The 23,857-nt window shown below is 39.2% G+C and overlaps 1 protein-coding gene across 2 annotated transcripts in view; it reads left to right on the forward strand.

The window, feature by feature from the left end:
- Window positions 1–18,636, forward strand: part of LOC140492033 (pterin-4-alpha-carbinolamine dehydratase 2-like) — a 65,406-nt gene extending 46,770 nt beyond the window's left edge. For both annotated transcript variants that reach the window (XM_072590681.1, XM_072590683.1), the window contains 2 exons: window positions 9,149–9,229; window positions 13,434–18,636. In XM_072590681.1, the coding sequence (XP_072446782.1) occupies window positions 9,149–9,229; window positions 13,434–13,532 (180 nt within the window). In that variant the 3' untranslated portion in view covers window positions 13,533–18,636. The remainder of the gene's footprint in view (window positions 1–9,148; window positions 9,230–13,433) is intronic.
- The last annotated feature ends 5,221 nt before the right edge of the window (window positions 18,637–23,857 follow it).

Below are 23,857 nucleotides of genomic sequence, written 5' to 3' on the forward strand. Positions count from 1 at the left end.
TTGGGTTGGAATATCTGGTCGGCATGGACGAGTTGGACTGAAGGGTCTGTTCTGTGCTGTACATCTCTATGACTCTATAAGTGCTTATTTTGTCTCTTCCTGTTCATTTGAGTCTTGGTTAAGTACTAATTCTCCTTAATTTTTCCATTCCAATCTTTTCAATTCTATCTCCTTTTATCTTTTTTTATCCTGCACTTTGGAATTCACTCTTCTCTTCCAACTTTTTCATTTCCCAGTCTCTCTCCAGCTTCTTTATTTGTTCCTCATGCTCAAACTGCTTTAACTGTAACTCAATATGAATTGATTCCGATGTCTCATTACTTGGAGTATTTGGACTCTCTTGTATTTCCATTAAGCCGAAATGTTGTGCTAGTCTTTCAATTGTTTCTACTTTCATAGCCCTGGCAGGCAATTCTACTTCTAATTTGCTTGTCTATTCAATCAACCTGGCTTCTGGGGTCTCTTGTATGTTTGTCAGGCCCATCTAATGACACCTTATTTTGATCATATAGAATATGATGGTTCCTTTTTTTTACTTTATCCCTTTTTTGTCACTGCACCCAATCTTGTGGTGTTTTTGTTTTTGATCCAAAATCCTGAGCACAAGCCCCCACACTTCATCACAATTCTCTGGGTAGTACCCTGAATTCCCAAATTTGTCACAAATGTGAAAAGGATTAAGAATAAGTAATGCAAAATTCCCAGTTTGCCTGACTGATCAACACTGGTTAAAACAAACCATTCGCCATGGTCCTGTACTTTGCAAAAAAATCTGTTATGAACATATTGGCTTTAACCAGTGGCAGTTAGGAAATATAACTTGCTGCCTTATAATGCTACAACTTTAAACTCTATCCTTCCTTAAATTCTCCCCCTTCACCCCTCACCACTCTCTCTTGGACCCACTCCCCTCTCCCTTCAAACTAAATGTAAAATTCTTCATATTATGGTTGCTGCTTCTTTGGGATGCCTTCTTATTAAATGATTAATTTTAGTGCATGGTATCAAGTCTAATAAAACCATGCTGCCTGATCGTCTTCAGAACATAAGGTTCTAAGAAACTATCTGGCACACATTCTATGAATTTCTCATTTAGGTTACCTTTTACCCATATGACTAATTTTTTTCATCTAAATGTAGATTATCACAAAGAATTTTAAATGTTGTAATTGTACAGCCTCCACCACTTCCTCTGGCAACTTGTTCCATGCCCACACCACTCTCTACGTGAAGAAGTTACCCGTCAGATCTCTTCTAAATCTTGTCCTTCTCACCTTACACCTATGTCCTCTAGTTTTGGACTCCTCCGGCCTAGGAAAAAGACCTTGGCTATTCAACCTATCCATATCCCTCATGATTTTATAAACGTCGACAAGTCACCCTCAGGCTTTTTAAACTGCATCAGTCCACGTGTTATAGGTTGTCACACAATGCCCTTAGGGAGGGAATTCTAGAATTTTACCCGGTGACAGTGAAGCAACTGTGATATATTTCCAAGTCAGATGGGGAGTGATTGAAGGGTAACATCAAGCTAGTGGTGATCTGATATATTTGCTATGCTTGGCCTTCTAGATGGAAGTTGGTGTTAGAATGTCTCTTATTGGAGATGGTCATAGCCTGGCATTTGTGTGGGGTGAATGTTACTTGCCAGTTGTCAGCTCAAACCTGGGTATTGTCCAGATCTTGTTGCATTTGAACATTGACACCTTCAGTATCTAACGGGTTATGAATGTTGTTGAACATTGTGTAGTCATCAGTGAACATCTCCACTTCTGACCTAATGAAGGAAGGAAGATCACTGATGAAGCAGCTAAAGATGATTTGGCGTAGGATACTACCTTGAGGAACTCCTGCAAAGATGTCCTGGAGCTGAGATGATTGAGTCCGAAATAACAGCGAAAATACAATCCCATTTATGCTATCATCACTTTACTCAAAATTCCAAGGAGGTTTTGCTTCTCTATCACATCTATAAACTATTTCTTTTAGTTTCCAGTCATGAGAGTATGGCTGCCTCTTCTTTGATTAGTCATGCAACTGAGCTTAGACTTTCTCAACTTTGAATAACTTCATCACTGTTCTAACCAAACACTTCTTGTCTTGAACTTTCAAGTTAAAATCCTTATTCTGAATTGTTCTGAACTATTTTCTTTCTTCAGGTAAAGGTATTTCACACATCTAACTTCATCAGGACCTCTGTGAACTGAAAACCAAAAGCTTTCCAAGTTTTAGGATTTTTCCCTCATCAAAACAAAAAAAATCCTGATCCTTCCAAATTAAAAGGAGGTTGTGTGACAACCTATAACACATGGACTGATGCAGTTTAAAAAGCCTGAGGGTGACTTGTCGATGTTTATAAAATCATGAGGGATATGGATAGGTTGAATAGCCAAGGTCTTAGCTTGGTTATTCTGTCTGCTTGTAAAGTTCTTGTAATGCAAAGAAATCCCCACTTAACCTTAACCATAACTCAAGGGGCTCGCTCTCTCGCACTAAATTTAATTTTTAAAGTGACTGCAGAAATAATCACAAGTTAATTATTGAACTCTCTCAAACATACAGACCCAAACCCACATACCAATTGTTCAAAATCCAAACACTAAAATAAATTATATTAAAATATACAAAAAAAATCTCACATTCTGTCACAATTTTGTGGGCTTGAATCCTGTCCTAAATACCAAATGTGGTGCTGGAAAAGCACAGCTGGCCAAGCAGCATCCGTGGAGCAAGAGAATTGGCATTTCGGGCATAAGCCCTTCAACAGGAACTAGCATCAGGCTTGTGCCCAAAATGCCGATTCTCCTGCTTCTCAGATGCTGCCTGACCTGCAGTGCTTTTCCAGCATCACACTCTTCAACTCTGATCTCTAACATCTGCAGTCCTCACTTTCTCCTAAATTCCAAATGGGAAGATAGGTGCTTTTAACTTTAAAAGCCTGTTGTTAAATAGCTTCACCTCCTCATCTGCCCCTCATAGGCATCCCCCTACTACTCCCTCGCAGGCACTCCCTCCAACCCACACCTCTTCCACCGCTCCACACTCCACTGTTCCAGGGTCCTGGCACCACAATATGATCACACTGAGGAAAAACTAGCTTTATCATTCTGAGGAAGGGTCACCAGAACTGAAATGTTAACTCTTTTTTTTTCTCCACAGCTGCTGGCAAACCTGCTGAGCTTTTCCAGCAATTTCTGTCTTTGTTTCTGATTTCCATAGTCACCAACATTTCAATTTTTACAGCTTTACCATTTCTCATCTCTACCTAAACTGTTTCTATGCCTTAGTTTTCTGAAATTAAGGAGTATCCCTCTTGACCCTCTGTTGTGCTAATACCATTGTTAATTACAGAGTTACCCATCTGTCTTTTCCTAGCTTCCTGTACCCATCAACATTCAGGAACATATGTCATCTCACAACCATGTTTCTTTAATTGCAACCCGATCAGACTTATTTCTATTTGCGCTCTCAATTCAATTGTTTTGTTTCAAACACAACATGCATTTGGATGCAGAGTCTTTAGCTTTATTCATTTTGTATCTGCTAGGCTTATCTCTTACTTTACTCTTAGATTTGTACTCCATCCATTCCTATCACAGTCTGCTTATCATTTCTTGTATTGATATCTCTTTCTTTTGCCTTGTTTTTGGTTTACAACATACTCCTAAATTTGATCCCTTGCCCCCACTATTTATTTTAAAATCCTTTCTATGTCTCCAATTATGTGGCTTGCAAGAGCTCTGGCAAATGTTCCGCATGTTTCAGCTGGAGGCCATTCCCAACGCCCCAAGTACAATGTTCCCTAGTGTTGGTGCCCGTGCCCCACAAACCAGAACATACGTCTCTCATGTCAGTCTTTGAGCCATGCAATAATCTCTCTGATCTGCTTAGGTCTCTCCCAATTTGCATGTGGTTCAAGTAATAACTTGAAGATCATGACTTGTTGAAAGTTACTTCATAATTTAATATCCAGGGTGGCATTGTGGCTCAGTGGTTAGCATTGCTGTCTCACAGCACCAGGGTCCTACATTTGATTCCAGCCTCGGACGACTGTCTAAGTGGAGTTTGCACATTCTCCCCATGTCTGCTTGGGTTTCCTGTGGGTGCTCCGGTTTCCTCCCACACTCCAAAGATGTGCAGGTCGGTGCATTAATCAGAGGGAAATGGGTCTGGGTGGGTTACTCTTCGGAGGGTTGGTGTGGACTTGTTGGGCCGAAGGTAAAAACAATGACTGCAGATGCTGGAAACCAGATTCTGGATTAGTGGTGCTGGAAGAGCACAACAGTTCAGGCAGCATCCGAGGAGCAGTAAATCGACGTTTCGGGCAAAAGCCCTTCATCAGGAATACAGGCAGAGAGCCTGAAGGGTGGAGAGATAAGTGAGAGGAGGGTTGGGGTGGGGAGAAAGTAGCATAGAGTACAATAGGTGAGTGGGGGAGGGGATGAAGATAATAGGTCGGGGGGGGGAAGAGGGTGGAGTGGATAGGTGGAAAAGAAGATAGGCAGGTAGGACAAGCCATGGGGACAGTGCTGAACTGGAAGTTTGGAACTGGGGTGAGGTGGGGGAAGGGGAAATGAGGAAACTGTTGAAGTCCACATTGATGCCCTGGGGTTGAAGTGTTCCAAGGTGGAAGATGAGACGTTCTTCCTCCAGGCGTCTGGTGGTGAGGGAGAGGAAGCAAATGTGGCTGTGGTAACGAGTTTGTTTCAGGACATGGTTGAAGAGCTTCAGGGCAGAGGAAATGACCTGGGAGTTGCAGTGGGAGAGGGACTCCCTGAGATTCTTTTAGAGAGAGGAGGAAAATATCTTCAAGGCGGGTTAAAATCAATTAGGTGAAATCAATGACTGCAGGTGCTGGAAACCAGATTCTGGATTAGTGGTGCTGGAAGAGTACAGCAGTTCAGGCAGCATGGATTAGTGGTGCTGATTTTAACCCTACTGCGAATCCTCTTGCAAGGATGCCTGCCTTGAAGATGTTTTCCTCCTCTCTCTAAGGTATTTGACAAAGAACCACAGGCAGCACTTGGGAACAGAAATTTATGATTATGATCTGAAAAGCAATGCTTGAAGGGAAGCAGATTCACAAATATCTTTCGAAGGAAACTGGGGGATCTTCATGAATAAATGACCTCCTCATGTGCTATCCATGACACTTGAAAAAATTAACAACTGCTTTTTGATGTCCTGAGCAAAGCTATTTAATAGTTAAACTTGCAGTTCAGTTTGGTTGCCAAGACAGAATTAATTATGTTACTTGTTTGTTGACAACCAAGGAAGCTTAATGTCAAAGTCAACAGTTTGAAAGGTGCTGCTTAAGGAGCCTGCATGAGTTGTTGTAGTACATCTTTTGTATAGTACACACTACAGTCAACTGTGCATGGGTGGTGCTGCGTATGGATGTTTGGTTTGGTGGAAGCTATGCAGATCAAGTGGATTACTTTGTTCTGAGACTTGACGCAAAAAAACGCACAATATATTATTCAAAACTTCTGCTCAAACGTGACTATCTATTAAAATCCTTGTGCCCAAATGAACCAGACTAATGTTATAGGAACCCCGAAGACAATTAGCAGAAACCTGTTTTTAATGGTTAATCTGATCCTATGGTGTGACCAGGTTTGTTAACATGACAGATTTCCAGCATGATGCCTTTTTAAAATAGCTGTGGAAGTGCCAGTGTTGGACGGAGGTGGACAAGGTCAGAAGTCACATGACACCATGTTATTGTGTAACTGCGGATCGTTTTAAAATAGCACAAAGGATCATTTGAAAGGAGATTTTCACTGAAAGCTCCATGTTCAATGGGATACACTAATTTTTGGGCAAAATACACTCATTAAAAACAGAGCAACTGTACCTGTGATCTGTTTTCGTGCTTTTGACAAATGATTGAAATTTGTCTGTGAGCAATTAATCAGTTCTGTTTGTAGCAAATAGTCATTCTTTTTTCTGGATTTACACTTGTACCACATGTTAGTGTAGCAGCACCAGTTAATATTCTGGGATTTCTTCTTAAGTCCTTTAAAGTTACCAGTTAATCAGGTCCTTATGTAAATGGGCTGGATTTTAAAAAATAAATTATTTAACTTCAGTTCCCAAGGTTTTGAAAATTGCCCAATGTTTGGAACAGGAATGATGTTGAAACTGCCTGTGATTGTTGTCATTACTCTTTTGAACCTTGTAGCAATCTTTTGAAACCATACATAAATAGTTAAAAACAGAGGTCCAGAAATTGCTGTGGTGTTCCCACTAGATTGGCGCAGCCGTGCACCAATCTGCAATGTGCCACACTAGGAATAAAAAGACCAGACGTAAAATGCTTCTACAAGAAGAGTCAGTGCACAGCTAAAAGCCATCTTAATGGGACAGGCTGTCTTTGTGTAGCAAACAGAACTTAAAGGGAGCATTAGTTGCTGGCAGGTATTCTGCAGGTAGTTCTCCATAGGATGTGGTATTGACCTTCTCATTGTCTCCATTCAATTATAAATCACTGAACTGACAAGAACCTTCCCTTCTTATGCTTGTTCCAGTTGTGGTGAATAAACTGTGGAAAAAATTATGCCTTGTTGAATGTGGTGTATTTGGATTTTTTAACTTTGTAATGAATTCGTAATTATTGCTAGAAATCCTCTCACTGAAACAACGAATTTTATATTTGTAAAATATCAAATTTCTACATAATTATTTATTTAAAATCTACATTTTAAAATTATTTTGATTATTTTTGATATTTTGGTTTCTCCTTTAATTTCAAGTTTGTCCCAATGTTTTATTTCATTGTCTTTCACTTTCATTATCATTTTAATCAGTGCATTGTAGATTATGATGTGCGACCTCCGAACACTTCAGTGTGATTGGCTGATTGCTGTTTACTACTGTCATTTTTGCTGTGGATCACTTGGTTTGATGCCAGATTCAACTCTCCGTTATTTTTATTTCAAAACTATACTTTATTCATAAAAAAGACTTTACGTACATACGTAGTTACTATAGCAGTTCAGTTCTGTACAGTCTTTGCATATGGAGAAACAAACAAATGTTGGAGTTTGACTTTCCTTGCAATTCCAACAAACAAACCCAAAGCATTTCTTACTCATTCATGATACTATATGCATATATTTGAGGCACAAGGAGTTCCAATAACTGACTGGAGCTCTTTTGTACTTTGGCCTATGGTATAACAGAAATTCACACAATAGCGTTAGCTAGATCTTCAAAGTCAGCTTTCTTTAAGGTCAAAGTTAAAATCTCACAACACCAGGCTATAGTCCAACAGGTTTATTTGGAGGCACAAGCTTTCGAAGCACTGCTTCTTTATTAGCTGGTTTTTCATCAGCTGACCTTTAAGGTCAGCAGTTAGCGTCATTGCCATGTGCTGACTGATAAATCCAGACCAATGTGATTACATGCTGAGCTAATTGGGTTGTTCTTATAATACCCATGAACACATATTCAAGTATCTTTTGAATCTAATTTATACCAAATTTTGGCGCGTTTTTGATGCATATTTGCATCTGGGATGTTCACAGCAGAAAAATGTCCTTTCTCCCAGATTAGTCTGATGTGTATTCAAATGCAGTTAAGAATATTGAAGCAGGATTGATCCCTCTTATCATTTGGCAAGATCATGCAACCTATCTCCGTACAATATGTCTCTGAGGTGTAAAGATTGTGTTTTGTATCAATTAATAATTTTACCATTCTTTACACTAGTTATGAAGCTTGAAAGATTGAAGTTTGTTCAAGTATATTTGTAGCTGTAGAATGTTAGATTAACAATTTAGTGGTTGTGATGGGAATACAAGGTAGAGTTGTGTCTCTTGTCAACTGATAATTGAGTCCTGCTGTGCTTGGGCTACAGCCTGACAGGATTTTTTAAAATAGGTATTTGGGCTTTTGTCTGTTTCTGTCTCTTCTGTTTTTTTAAAGCTCCTCTTCAAGTTCTGGTAAGTATACATTTTTGACAAAAGCAATAAGGCAATGTATTCTACAATTGTAAAAACATTCTTTCGTATAGACCTGGTAAAATTATTATTTTTCATGATAACAATTTTGAAAGAATTAGCAAAATGCACATTGTACATTCACAAAACTTGGACTGAGTAAGAACATAAGAAATACATGTAGGAGGAGACCATTTGACTCCTTGAGCTTGCCCAGCTATTTAATAAGATGAGGGCTAAATTGATTGTCGCCTTAATTTCACTTTAGCATCTGCCACACTGCCACCAGTGTGCCCTTCACAATTAACCCTTGACTTCCTTGTAGATCAAAAGTCTGCCTTAAATATATTCAATGATGAAACCTCCACTGCTCCAAACGCTAATGAGCCTTCGAGAGAAGGAATACTTGTTCACTTCCATCTTAAGTTGGGTGTTTCCTATTTTGAAACTGCCCCAACTAGTTCTGTATTCTCCAAAGACTTTTGCTGTCATCTCAGGTGGCATGTGATTTTTTTTTTAAAAATCCAAACAGTTTTAAACCTTGTTTAAAAAGTGATATAATGGTGAGAAATTCTTAGCTGCTTTTAACATTATCATAACAGGAGCTGGGTGGAGAAGAGTGAGGTACATTTAATACCCGGGCAACAGACCTCTCTTCTGCTGGGTTTTACTCCAAGAGTATTACTCTGCCTCATAATGGCCTTTATTAAAAAGAGCCAGTTTATTTTAGATTTCCTTTCTGGTGTTAGAGTTTACACAAAGTAACAAATCTTCAAGTAAGTGATTTGACACTCTTTCTACCCTCTTGCTATTTAAAATGAAATTCATCAGCTCCAAGTCCTTGGAAGTTATGGGAAAATAATCAAAAGTCTTGCCAGCTGATCCTTGCTGCGCGAAGGACAAACAATATGAAATCCTCTGGAGCCCATAAAGCATGCTAAAACTTCCAAATTTTGGCACAAGTACAGTTTCTGAAGATTGCACTGCCACTCCAGTCATTGTGTATAGCAAATATTACCATGTTTGCTAGTAATGGTATCAAAACTCTGGGCCATCATAAAAACAGCACATTTTCTTTTGGAGTGGAAACAGAAATGCCCAATATTATCTACTGCACCTTATCAGAAGGTTAACTGCCCTTTGATAACTTCAAAAAAAAATTTAGAATGCTGTTAATGTCTTGTTTAAATAAATTCTTATTCCAGGCCTTTGGATTTATGACACGCGTGGCTTTACAGGCAGAGAAACTGAATCATCACCCTGAATGGTTCAATGTGTACCACAAGGTAATGTGAATGTTTTCAGATTGTGCTCCATTTTGCTGTCATTCTATAAGTATAAATCACTCACTCTACAATAATGTGCAATCCATTAGTTTCAAACACAGTTTTACATTTAACAATGTGTGTTCAGGCACATTATGTATCATATCCCTGCACTTCAAATCCATGTGATCCTTTTTTTTTTGCACAAGAAAGCACAAATCTGGACATAAAACTTTGTATGATACGACAAGCCCGCACTAGTGTTCTCAAATATATTGCTATCTTGGTTAATGTGCTACTGCTGCTTGGCTCAAAATCCTTCCTTTGATGTTTGTTATAGAGATCTGCACAGGAGGATCAAAGCAGCTTAGCCATTAGTAGTGCTGTCGCTTACAACATTGTGTGCATTTAATGCAGCTTTTAGTCCATCCAGACCATCACCAATTTAAACTAAGATTAGAGTAAGTGCTATTGTTGGAACCCATTACACTTCACTTCACCCACCCCCAACCACCATCATCACCACTATTGTCATAATTTTCTTATGCTTTTGTACTTCTGGGGATTCCCATTTCAGCCTGTGCAGATTGTTTTATTATTTCCTATATTTTAGTTTAGTATTAGTCTTGATAAGCTACAGAATAGATCTAATATGTATGGCAATTCTAGCAAAAGGTACCAGAAGCATTTTGGAGTGAACAACAACTTTAGAATGGAATTTTATTCTAAGAATCAGCTGCAGATGCTATAAATCTGCAACAAAAACATGGAGTCCTTAACACAATAAGATAGACAGCACCTGAAGTGAAAGGAAAACTATAGCCTTTCAGGCACAGCCTTTCATCAGAACTGGAAGTATAAGCAGGCATACAGTGAGAAAAATGGAGGAACACGTACAAAGGAAAGTAAGGAAGAAGCTCTGAAATGATGTGCAGTAATGATGAACATGATAAAGTAAGAGGAAAGGTCAAAGAACCAAGATGCATAATGTAAAATATCTTTTATCTTTCATAGCCATAGAATATTTTAAAGTGCTTTTACAGGATAGTTTATTGTTCTGGAAGAAACAACACAGGCAATTTATGCACATTTCCAGTCATCCTCTCAATGGGTGAAAGATGACTATTGCCAGGAAACTGGGAAGAGCTCTCCTGTATTACTGTGGCATAACACGATGCGATCTTCTTTCAATCTACTTGAAGGGGCAGAAGATGCTTCAGTTTAACATCTCTGTCAAAAATGGCACTTGTAGCAGTGTGTTGATCCTTTGGTACAGTGCGAATTATTTCAAGCTGGAATTTGTCCTTTGTTACAACTGTGTAGAGCCTATGTGATAGCATGGAACTTGTATATTGGAAGCAATACTACTTTCAGGTCATGGAAGTAGAACATTATGTCTCACGCAAGGAAGAAAGCACATAATGTTAAATCTCCAGCAAGTAAATCATAAAACATAAATTGCTGGAACCATTGGTTGTGGTGTGAACATCTCCCCCTAACTTTGAAAATTACAGGATATGTCTAAAGAAAGTAGAATCCATTTAACTAGCAGTGAAAGTGAAGGTCAATTTGCTTTTTATTTGTGCATCTGGTCAAGAATACTCTGGTAAGATCTGATTTTGCTCCCATTATTTTTATTGAATGGCCAGTTCCTGATCATAACAAGATATTTGGGGGAACAGAGTGAGTGAGAAAATAGTTTGTTATGAACAGAGGTGCAAGACAGATGTGTGCTTCTGACTACACCTAAGAACTGTTATAGAGTCATAGAGATGTACAGCATGGAAACAGACCTTTCTTTCCAACCCGTCCATGCTGACCAGATATCCCAACCCCATCTAGTCCCACCTGCCAGCTCCCGGCCCATATCCCTCCAAACCCTTCCTATTCATATACCCATCCAAATGCCTTTTAAATGTTGCAATTGTACCAGCCTCCACCACATCCTCTGGCAGCTCATTCTGTACACGTACCACCCTCTGTGTGAAAAAGTTGTCCCTTAGGTCTTTTTTATATCTTTCCCCTCTCACCCTAAACCTATGCCCTCTAGTTCTGGACTCCCTGACCCCAGGGAAAAGACTTTGCCTATTTATTCTATCCATACCCCTCATAATTATGTAAACCTCTATAAGGTCACCCCTCAGCCTCCGAAGCTCCAGGGAAAACAGCCCCAGCCTGTTCAGCCTCTCCCTGTAGCTCAGATCCTCCAACCCTGGCAACATCCTTGTAAATCTTTTCTGAACCCTTTCAAGTTTCACAACATCTTTCCAATAGGAAGGAGACCAGAATTGCACGCAGTATTCCAACAGTGGCCTATACAATGTCCTATACAGCCACAACATGACCTCCCAACTCCTGTACTCAATACTCTGACCAATAAAGGAAAGCATACCAAACGCCTTCTTCACTTATCCTTTTGTGACCCACAAGCAAGTTTATATTATAAAATAAGTCATAAGTTCAAAAAATAATAATTATATAGACATAAAAGTTATTTTCCTTAACCAAAAAAATGTTTTGAATTCTTTCATTGCATTGTATTACCTATCTATCTGCGACTCCACTTTCAAGGAGCTATGAACCTGCAGTCCAAGGTCTCTTTGTTCAGCAACACTCCCTAGGACCTTACCATTAAGTGTATAAGTTCTGCTAAGATTTGCTTTCCCAAAATGCAGCAGCTCGCATTTATCTGAATTAAACTCCATCTGCCACTTCTCGGCCCATTGGCCCATCTGCTCCAGATCCTGTTGTAATCTGAGGTAGCCCTCTTCGCTGTCCCCTACACCTCCAATTTTTGTGTCATCTGCAAAGTTAGTAACTGGTACCTCTTGTGCTCGCATCCAAATCATTTATGTAAATAACAAAAAGTAGAGGGCCCAGCACCAATCCTTGTGGCACTCCACTGGTCACAGGCCTCCAGTCTGAAAAACAACCCTCCACCACCACCCTCTGTCTTCTACCTTTGAGCCAGTTCTGTATCCAAATGGCTAGTTCTCCCTGTATTCCATGAGATCTAACCTTGCTAATCAGTCTCCCATGGGGAACCTTGTCGAACGCCTTTCTGAAGTCCGTATAGATCACATCTACTGCTCTGCCCTTATCAATCTTCTTTATTACTTCTTCATATGTATAATGTCTTTAGCATTCCTTCTGGTTGCTCAATGGGCAGGTAATACAATGCAATGAAAGAATTCAAAAAAATCTTTTGGTTAAGGAAAATAAATTATATATAATTATTATTTTTTGAACTTATGATTTATTTTATAATATAAACTTGCTTGTGGGTCACAAAAGGATATTTAAAATGGTGTTGTTTGATGAGGTTATGGTCTGTTGAATTTAGTAATGAATGGCTTTTGCCCAAAACATCAACTCCTGTTCCTCGGATGCTGCCTGACCTGCTTTTCCAGCACCACACCCAACTTTAGTTGTGAAGGGTCAGTTAGGTTTCACACACCATTAAGTTGACTGATTTAGATTAGATTAGATTAGATTAGATTCCCTACAGTGTGGAAACAGGCCCTTCGGCCCAACCAGTGCACACCGACCCTCCGAAGAGTAACCCACCCAGACTGACTGGTATCTTGGGAGATGGCAGAAATCAACACTGGTTCAGTCAGACATTTTATTTTTGAGTTGGAGGTGAATTGTTGTTCAAATACTTCCAAATGGAAATTGGAGCCAAGTTACAAAGGTCACATTTTTAAGAAGTAAAATTCACTTTTTCATAATATGTGCTAATGGAACTGTACCCTAGAAACTTTAGTTGTAAACAATTTAGTTGCATGCTGCCTTCCACACACCCAATGCCAGTTAAATTGGTAGTAAAAGGAGTGTAGGGGTGACACTCATGCACATTAAGCAGGATGTTGTTAAATTTTTTTTTGGTTTGAAGAATAATAAAAGGGAAAATTTAGATCTTTTGATACTGACATCTTTTTACTGCAGAAAGTTTTCAAGCCTTTCCTTTTCTCTTTGGATGAAAACCTTCTTGTCTCTGCTTGTTGTAAAAACAGCAACTTATCATCACTCTCTTTTTCTGCTTTATTTTCCCATCCTTCAAAAACCACAGATGTCACACACAAGACGTCTCAAAGCATTGTTCCAATGAAACTAATAGGCAGGCAGAAAGGAGATTCTGAAATTGACACTTCCTACAGTATGGTTAAGGTGGAATGGTGAATCTGTTCGATGCATTAACATTCTATATTTCATTCCTCCCCAGGTGCAGATAACTCTTTTGACACACGACTGTGGTGGTCTATCCAAAAAAGATGTGAAATTGGCAAAGTTCATCGAACAGGCAGCTGCTTCAATAAATTAGTCATTTTTATGCTTTTAAAAAAGAATTATTATGAAATGTGAATTCTGAAGTGATACTGAGCCTCTTAAAGCAGGTGAGAAGTAGTCAAACTAAAATACTGAAATAGGTATTCCCAAATTTAAAGCATATTCCTTGAAATATTTGGATCACAGATGCTGAGGCTGGAATTGCAGTGAGTGGAAAGTTATTTCTCTAATTCTTTGTTCTCTTATCTGTGCAATATAATATGTAAGAAATGTTGAAACAATAAAGAAACAAGAAATTTGTATCAGTGCAGAAATATCAGACTTGCCCTTGAACTTGGCATTTGCTGGGTTTAGTTTGAGTGATATTAGATCTAATAAAGGCAAATTTCCATTAATATTAGAGTGCACTTCTCAGAGTAACTATATATTTGAATATTAAGGGTGAGGTTTCAACTCTCCTTACAATGAGCGCACTTACTCATTTAAAATCAAGTTCTTGTTGTCGACACACATGAACTGAGATACAGTGAAAAGTATTGCTTTGCGTGCTAACCAGACATATCATACCTTGCATAAGTACATCATCAGGGTAATAGAATAGAATGCAGAATGTAGTGTTACAGCTACAGAGAAGGTGCAGAGAGAGTCCAGTTTAATATGAGAGCATATCTACTTTGTATCACTATTGTGACAATAGTTTTCTTTTATAAATTTCACCGTCAATATTTATAAAGAAGTTGTCTGCGCTTTGTCATGCCCATTGTGCTGGTTGTTTTAGCACTTCCATATAGCAATGCCCAGTTCTTTAGTCTGTACTGCAACAAAGCTTTTATGCTTTGATTGATTTTGCTATTCAGCTAAAAGTGATTTAAAAGCAAATACAAAATAAAGATTTAATGTAAGAATTCACAATGCAAGGTTAATTACATCTGTGTGCCCTGCTGTTCTATCCGAAGAGAACATTTTCTCTCACTCTCTCATCTGTAACTATGGAAGATGAACGAACAAACTTACAGTAAATTAGCGCTTAGTAAGTGAATAAACTAACATTTTAGAGCAAGGCTTCCCAAACTGTGGGTTTTACCTTTGCCCCCACCCCAGTCAGCTGAGACACTTTTCCAAATCTTGGTGCTTTTTTTTGTCAGTGAGTGTGACTTAATGGAATTCTCTGGATCCAGATTGCTGCTGCTCCAAATAAGCCTGCAAATCATTCATGTTTGCTTTTCCTTTGGAGATACCTGTCTTTTCATCAACAGCCCTCGGCCTCATCTGGTCATTGAGCCCCTCCCTCTCTCTTTTTTTCTACCCTCAACCATCCCCAAATGCTGACCACCAACCTCTCTCCCCCCAAATGATCAGAAGTCCTTGTGTCTCTCAAATTTTCACAAAACTGAAACATTATAATGGAACCACATGAGGAAAGAGGATTGGAAAGCATTGGCTTCGAGGTATCACAGAAGAGTGAGTGGACAGTGAATTCCTACACTACTTTTAAGTTCCCAATTTTAGCGATGTTGCTGTCAGAATAGGTGGTATGACTTACCAGTAGCCACCTTCAAGTGCTGCTAAATGCTTTGGCTTAATAAAGCATTGATTGAATATATTAATGTTTAGATTGTCTTTAATTTGTTTTATCAAAAACACATATCTCATTAATCGAGTCATGTCTAAGACACTCTGTGGAACAGTGTCCTCAAAGCATGGTGTGTAGACTGTTGATGGTCCATGAGTTGGTCTAAAGTGCAAGTCATTGACACACAACAGCACAGTTGTGACTGTAGAAGCTGCATCCCCACTATTCATGTTATGTCATACAAACAGACTGGCTCCAGTGTTTTTGATACAAGTCATCATAAATGCAAGTAGTAGGGTTTCATGGGCAAGATTTATGCTGCTGTAGTTTTTGGTTGATGAAAATAGATGTAGGTTAAGTATTTCCTCTAAAATTATTGTGATTTTTCTGATATATTAGAATGTTTCAAGTGAAGAAATTGTCTGTTAGTACTAATGTTTAGAATATGCGAACATCTATGCCTATTTCTGGCATTCACTTATGCATAATTTTCTTAAATATTGCGTGAATGTATTACATTTAGCAGTGAGAATGCAGCAAAATATTTATAGTTTCCATAGTTCCCACGAATTCTGTCTTTTTCTTGAGATGTGAAGTGAAAATGGGTCAGCTAGAACACTTAGTCTGCAAGGTTTTTGCCCCACCGTAGGGTCTGTGGATGGCAATGGTTGACACCCTTTGTTGAAAGAAATAAAAGCTTCTGGCAGGTGCTAGCATTTCAGTTGTAGAAAAGTTTAATAGCTTCATGGTGAAAAAATATGCAGACAAGGAGTATCAAGATTGAACAAGGAGCAATGGATAAATGGAGAATAATGGATGATAGGGAGTGGCTGCATGTGACTAAGGTTCAGATGATTTATAGGGAAAAATTCCTAAATACTTTTGAATGGATTACAAGCTAACACCTAACTGAAGGGTTCAGGTAATGTCATGAACCAGAACAAAGTTCGAGATACATAAATAACTATGCCACGAGTTTGAAAGCCAGCTCTGAATCTGCACTGATTATTGCTTTTAAATATGTAGTTCATTTTCATTTAGATGTTCGATTTGTTTTCCTTTTTGTTTATGATTCTTTTCTCAGTTGTCAGTTGGTAGAAAAGAAGGTATTTATAACGAATGACATCCTCAAAAAGGCCAGCAATTATTTTCAATTTTGCTGTCGAATGGCAGGAATTTGTGAAGCCAGTAATATTGTAATATTGACTTAGTAGCTGCTGTGCTTTGGGTGGTGCTTGTTCATCCAGGCCTTTAGGTGCAGTTTGCGTGTGAAAACAGCAACTGCGGTGCAGGAATTATTGATGCCACCATGAACAAGCATTGCTGCGGTCTGGGACTAGGCTGCCTTTCAGAAAACGCCCTTCATTTTGAATTGGTAAGGGTTTACAGAATGTGCATTGAGTAGTCAGTGCCCTATTAAGTAAAATGGATATTGTTTTTCTATATGTCAGTTGAATGAGACTTGAGTAGGCTAACCGGTTTACTGTAATAACAATTTGACATGTAGGATTCTTCAGTGCAATTGCGTGCTTTTTAGTTATCAGAGTAGTCTTTCTTTTGTTTTTAAAAAAGCATTAATTAAAACACTTTCAGAAAGGTAAAATAAAACAAGTTCTTTTAAATTATTCTTTAAACAAACTGTTCTGAAGAAGGGTCTCTAGAGTGAAACATTAACTCTGATGTCTCTCTAAAGGTGCTGTCAGACCTGCTGAGACTTTCCAACAATTTTTGTTTTTGTTTTTAAATTCTTTAAATTTTTCAACTTTTAACTGGTTTTTAGAATTGATTGTATTTTTGTGCTGATCCATTCTTTCTTAATTTCCTCTCAAATTCTTTAAGCCAATAATTAAATTAATATTACTGTTATTACAACTACATTCAATATGGTCAAATGAAGAAAAAGTGTGAAACCTAATATTATAATACAAGAAATGGGATCAGGAGTAGACTAAAACAACCCCATGAGTCTGCTTCCCCATTCCAGACGGTCCTGCTTGGTCTTCTACCTTTGTTCCATTTTCATTTCACCCTTAGTTTTACCAATAACCTGAACAGTTCATGATCTGGCTCTTGAATATATTTTATGATTGAGCATCCACAACCCTCTGGAGATTGAGAATTCCAAATTTACAAGTCTTTCAGTGAAGAAATTTCCCCTCCTCTCAGTGCTAAATAATCATTCCCTGACACCATGCCATGTTCTAAATTCCTCAGTCAGGTGAAACAACCTTCCAGTATCTACTCTTTAAAGCTCATTCAGAATCCTACATGTTTCAATGAGATCAGCTCCTGATCTTAAGTGCCAGATTGTATGGACCCAGTTTACTCAGCTTTTTGTCAGAGACTACCCCTTTCTTCCCAAGAATCAAACTAGTGTACACCCTCCAATGCCTCATTCCTTAAACATGGAGCCCAAAGCTGTACACAGTACTTCTGATGCTATCTCACCAGAGTCCTGTGCTGTGCAATAGTAGCAAGACTTTCTTAATTTTAGATTGCAATCCACTTGCGATAAAAGCCAACATGTCATCTTTCCTAACTACTTGACATACCTCCATCCTAACTTTGTTCTTGGTATAAGCAAATACACATCTCTGAAAATCAACATTTAGATGTTTTGTGTTTTAACATCACATGCTTTGCTATTCTTACATCAATAAGTAATAACTACCAAATCTAACATTTTTCAACGGTATAACTATCATCTGAAGCCTACTGACTTGTCTCTATCTTTTTGAATTGAAAAGTGTGGTGTTGGAAAAGCATAGCAGGTCAGGCAGCATTCGAGGAGCAGGAGAGTGGACGTTTCGAGCATGAGCTGTTCGTCAGGGTAAAGAGCTCATGCTTGAAACGTCGATCTGCTGCTCCTCGGATGCTGCCTGACCTGCTGTGCTTTTCTAGCACCACACTTTTCAACATCTGCAGTCCTCACTTTCTCCTATATCTTTTTGAAGCCTTAATATCTCTATATCATGGAAACTTTGGATGGATTAGCCCTGGTCTCTTCATCTAAGTCATTAATGTAGATTATAAATAACTGAGGCCCGACTCTGATCCTTGCAGCAGTCTATAGTTGCAGCTGGCCAACCATAACTGCCTTGTTTATCTCTACTCTTTGTTTTTTATTTTAGTTACCCCCCATCCATGTGAATACATTACCCCTCAACTCGCGAACCCTTGTATATTATCTTTTAGTGTGGCACCTGACTGAATGCTGTTTAAAATCTGTATGTGCTGAAGCTGAATATCTGGATGGTTTAATGTTTCACTGGTGACCATTACAACTGAATGATCGATTCTGATTAAATCACAACATCTGTGTAATTCCATTATTTTCCATTTTTATTCTATATCACTAATGTTTTCTTATTTTTCTGTAATGTATGAATTATTGAGCAAGTGGAACTAATCACTACTGTTATCAATTCCAAGATGCCTTCAACATGAGGTGGGCAATTTACTGAGATGATTTATCTCAGTGGAAAAATTATTGGCAAGTTAAAATTAATTGTCATTTCATTTCATTAATGTCCTTATATCTTACAATAAAGAAATCTGAATCTGAGTATTTTTTTTTGGTTTATAAATGTATTTTATACCTTTTTTTTTCACAATAGCTTTCCATTCAAACAGAAAATATCTTGGAGTTTCAGATAGAGTTATTTACTTTGTGGTCCATTTAATTTAGTCTAGTGGAATATATGTAGCCTTATATTATCTGAAACAAATGATACTATGTTCATGATCATATTGTTTAGCTATCTGCATAAGCAAATCTGCCAATATTATTATTCCTGTTGAACATGTCAAATATAAGATTATTTCACAGACTATTTATACAAATTAAAACTATTTACATCTCAGAAATAGGCCATTTGGCCCAACATGTCCATTTGTGGTCTGTATCTGAACATTTATTTACTAAGTCATAAAACACTAGCAATTTCATAACTGCTTACACCTTTTGTGCTTTCTAAAATTCTTTCATGGGATGTGGATGCAGCTGGCCATTTATTACTCATCCCTATTTATCCTGAGGGCACTTAACCTTGGGAGTCAGAGAGGTAGTGGCACTGGCAAGGGAGCAGCTCACGCTGAGTTTGATACAGAGTGAAAAACAATGCGTTATGTCACAGGCAAAATACGTTTCTTATTTGGTAAGGACCCCTTAGTTAGGAAAGTTAGGGTTTGTCTGCATTTGATGTAAATTAGACAAACTTAGATTTTAACTAAGTACCTGTGTTAGGGATTTAATTGCGAAAGTGGGGACCAATATAATATAATGGAAGTAACATAAAGACTTAAAGTAGGGCTTTCAAAGATTAAGGCAAGAACTTTGCACTGCAGTGGGAGTGTATGGAATGAACCAGGGTCACTAGCATGGTTAGTATTCTTTAAATTAAATAACTAGCAAGCTTTATCAAGAGGGACATCATGGCAGCAGGTTTTATACTGGTGAGGTGTTTCTCCTATACTATGTAGGATGTCATGGATACTCCCTGGCAACCATGTGTTCAGCAAACATATCCATCTTCATTGACTGGCTAAGTACTATTTGTAGTTGGAGTGGTTGGTGAGCTCAACATGGAGTATTTGCAATGCTGAGATTTTCTTGGACAGCCTGTTTAGTTAGGTAGCCACACCACAGGTAAAGACTGAACAGCCCAAAAGGGCATGGGAGCCCACCAGGCAGAGTAGAGAAAGGCAGCTAGTGCAGGAGGCCATCTGTAACAGATATACTGTTTGGGGAGAACTTCTCAGGGGATAGCAGTGGAAGCCACATCTGTGACGCCATGGGTGTCTCTGCTGCCGAAAAGGGAGTAAGATAGGGTTAGGGTTACAGCTAAAGTAAGAGGGGATACAATAGTAAGACTGGCATTTCAGTGACCACAAAACCAATTCTAGGATTGTATGTTACTCCTCTGGTGCCAAAGTCAAGGGTGTATTGAAGTGGTTAAAGGGGACTGTGAACCACCAGTAGTCATGGTACACATCGGTACCAACGACATAGGTAAAAGCAAAGGATGACGCCCTATAAGCAGAAAATAGGGAGTTAGAATGTGAATTATACATTAAGATTTCAAATGTAGTAATCTCAGTATTACTACCAGTGTCATGTACTAGCAAGCATAGAAATAACACGATAGATCAGGTGACTGTATGGCTAAAGAAATAGTGGCGGAGGGAGGAATTCCGATTCCTGGAATATTGGGGAAAGTCAGAGCAGTATACGCAGGACCTTGGTGAGGTCACAGCTGGAGTACTGAATGCAGTTTTGGTCACTGCGCTGTAGGAAGAATGTAATTGTGCTGGAACTGATCTGGGGGAGATTCATAGAATCATAGAATTTTACAGTATAGAAGGAGTCCATTCAACCCATTGTGTCTGTACTGACTCCTGAAAAAGAGTGTAAGAAAACTTTCGAAAACAATACATTTCTAGTCCTACCAGGGTGGGAACTGTGCTGGATCTTGTCCGAGTACTGACTCCTGACTCCAGTCTCTATATCCATAGCCCTCTAAATTCAACAATTTCAAATATTTATCCAGCTCTTTTTTGAAATGTTCGATGGAAGCCACCTCCATCACTCACCCAGGCATTGCATTCTAAATAATTTTTCCGTAAAGCTGTTTCTCCTCATCTCACTCCTGGCTCTGTTGCGTGCAGTCTTGAAATTGTGACTCCTAGTTATTGATATTGATACACCAACTAGTGGTAAGAGAATATCCTTCTTTACCTGTCAAACTTATTCAATAACGTCATCTCCTCGTCTTCTCTGATCCAAGCAGAGCACAGTGCAGCATGGTGGCTGAGTGGTTAGCCCGCTGCCTCATTTTGCCAGGGACCCAGGTTTGATTCCAGCCTCTGGTGACTCTCGATATGGCATTTGTACATTCTCCCTGCTTCAGTGTGTGTTTCCTCCAGGTGCTCCAGTTTCTTCCCACAGTCCAAGGATGTACAGGTTAGGTAGTTTGGTCATGCTAAATTGCCCTTAGTGTCCAGGAATGTGCAGGCCAGTTGGATTAGTCATGGGAAATACAGGATTACAGGGATAGGGTAGGGGGTGGGTTGGTGTGGACTCGATGGGCCAAATGGCCAGCTTCCACATGATAAGGATTCTAAGGAGAATCAGCCCAATTTCTCTAATCTTCCCTTGTGTCCTAAAATCCCTAATTCCTGGTATCATACCTGTACATCTCCTTTGCAACCTCTCCAGGCGTTAACATCCTTCCTTAAATAAGGTGCTTAGAACTGAATGCCATGCTCCAAATGTAGTCTGACCAACTTGTAGAGGTGTAGCATCATAGAGTCATACAGCATAGAAACAGATCCTTCTGTCCAACCACTCGATGCTAACCATGTTCCTAAGCTTGCACTTGCCCATACCCCTCCAAACATTTCTTATCCATGTACTCATATTATGATCACTGTTTCCTAAATGTTCCTCCATTTGGCCTGCCTCATTTCCTTGGACAAAATCCAGCACAGTTCCTGCCCTGGTGGGACTAGAAATGTATTGTTTCAGAAAGTTTTCTTACATGCTTGCAGGAATTTCTCCCCTTCCATGCTCCATGCTCAGCCTTTTCCCCCAGTCTACCCGAGGTTAACTGAAAATCAGCAATACCATAACCCTACCGGTGCTGCAGGTTTCCATAACCTGCCTTCAAATGCTCTCTTCTACTTCCTCCACACTATTTGGAGGTCTACAATAAATATCCACAAAGGGTTTCACTTCCTTCCTGTTTCTCACTTTCAACCATATAGATTCTAATTCAGGAATTGCAACTCATTTAAGGACAATGATATTATCTTTGACAAAGACTACAACATCTTCTCCCCTTTTTTATCCACCCTATTTGTGTTAAAAACCTTGTAACCTGGGATATTAAGTATCCAGTCCTGTTTTGGCTTGAGCTACATTTCTGTCAGTGCTTCTATTTTATATCCCCTAGAGCAATTTCTACTTTCAGTTCCCTAGTTTTTTTTTCTTTATTCTCTGTGCGTTTACAATTTAGTCCTGCCGTTATCGCATTCTTGCCCATTGGAAGGTGATCACCCTTTTTCCACTGTCAACACTCAAACCTTCCCTTATTTCCCCGTTTCTCTTTTGCACTCTCTGGTATTTCTAAAACTAGGCCCATTACTCAACCCAACTTCCTGTCTTAGAAATTTAAATTCAATCTTCTACACTATTTACTTTCTCAGTGAGGAGTTAGTTCCTTTTTTGCTCAAGTGAAGCCCATCTCTTCTGGACGACTTTCTCCTTTCCCAAAATGGATCCCAACGTCTCAACAGTTAAGCCCTTCCCTTCAAGTCTGGCATTTACCTCCCAGATCTGCCTTTGACTAAATGACGAAGCTTGTGGCACAGGCATTATACAATCCCTCCCTGTGTTGTTGGTTCCCACATGAACCACAACCATGAGTCAATCACTCTTCCCAGAAGTTTATCCAGCCATTCTATTGTGTCCCGAACCCTGCACCTGGAAGGCAACAGACCAAATGGGATTTAAAATCCCAGCTGCAAACTATGCTGTCTAATCTTGGAACTATCAAGTTACCCACTGTTACTACCTTTCTAATCTGCCTACCAGCCTCCCTGTCTTTTCCCAGAGCAGCCTCAAGCACCGTGGTGCTGTGACTTTTCCTTGAGTTATCCACCCCTTACTCAGTTGTGTTGCTCATTAAATAGGTGTCTAAAATCTCAGACCTGTTAGACAGCTCCAAAGTATCCTGGGTTTCCAGGATCTGCTGTCTCCATGCCTTATGGCGAGTGTTCACCCACTCACCTGCCATCTCATTGCTCCTCCTTGCCTGCCTATCTCAATGTGGAGTAACTACTTTCTGGTACAACTATTCCAGGGACCATTCTCTTTCTTCTATGGTGTGCATTGAGGAGAGTCTCTGCTCCAAGTCGTGCTGTTCAAGGATTGCTAGCCTCTGGTAGTTCATGTAGATAGGACTATTCTAGAAGTCTTGTCTATCTAAAATCTTCCACATTTTACATGTGATACATTCACCAGGATATCACCTGGGATGGATATTTTAAGCTATGAAGGAAGTTGGATAATCTTGGGTAGTTTTCTTTAGAGCAGAGAAGGGACCTAATAGAGGTGTGCAGTTTGGATTATGAAGGACGTGGATAGATTGTGGATACAAATCAGCATAGGTGAAGGGTTAGTAATAAGAGGGATATCATTTTAAGGTAAAAAGCAAGAGGATTTGAGGGGGAAAGGAAACTCACCCACATGTTGTTGGAAATCTGGAATGGCTGACACAATGTCGGGGGATTCTGAAAGGCCCCAAACAGGTAAGAAATGTAACTTCCTTGGTAGTAGTCCAATGAACTAACCTACGATGTAAAAAACAATAGCTCAGACTGAAGATGAGGTCAAAGCCATGCCTGAATTGACTACACTAAAAATATGGTACTGATGAGGAAATGGAGAGCTCCCTCATAGACGTACAAATAGTGGTGATTGTAATAAGATCGGCCAGGTGGACCTCATAGAATGAGTTCCCTGATTGGGGCTATTAATCTGGTCCAATTGGGGAGCCTTGGCTGATGTATGAAAACAAGTGTGTCAGACATCCTGTTCATTCTGAGAGAATTGGATCAGCATCAAGGACTTTCCATGTTTAAATAAAGGGTGGCTTGGTGATGGGATACCAGCATCTGTGGAGTTATTTCAGTGCTGATGAGAAAAAAGCATGCTCCTGAAGAAATTTGTTTGCAAGTCATCTTTGAATTGGGGTAAGCATTTCTGGCATCATGCCATTATTTGG

This window comes from Chiloscyllium punctatum, chromosome 20 (assembly GCF_047496795.1).
Source record: "Chiloscyllium punctatum isolate Juve2018m chromosome 20, sChiPun1.3, whole genome shotgun sequence".
In the NCBI taxonomy this organism is placed as follows: Eukaryota; Metazoa; Chordata; class Chondrichthyes; order Orectolobiformes; family Hemiscylliidae; genus Chiloscyllium; species Chiloscyllium punctatum.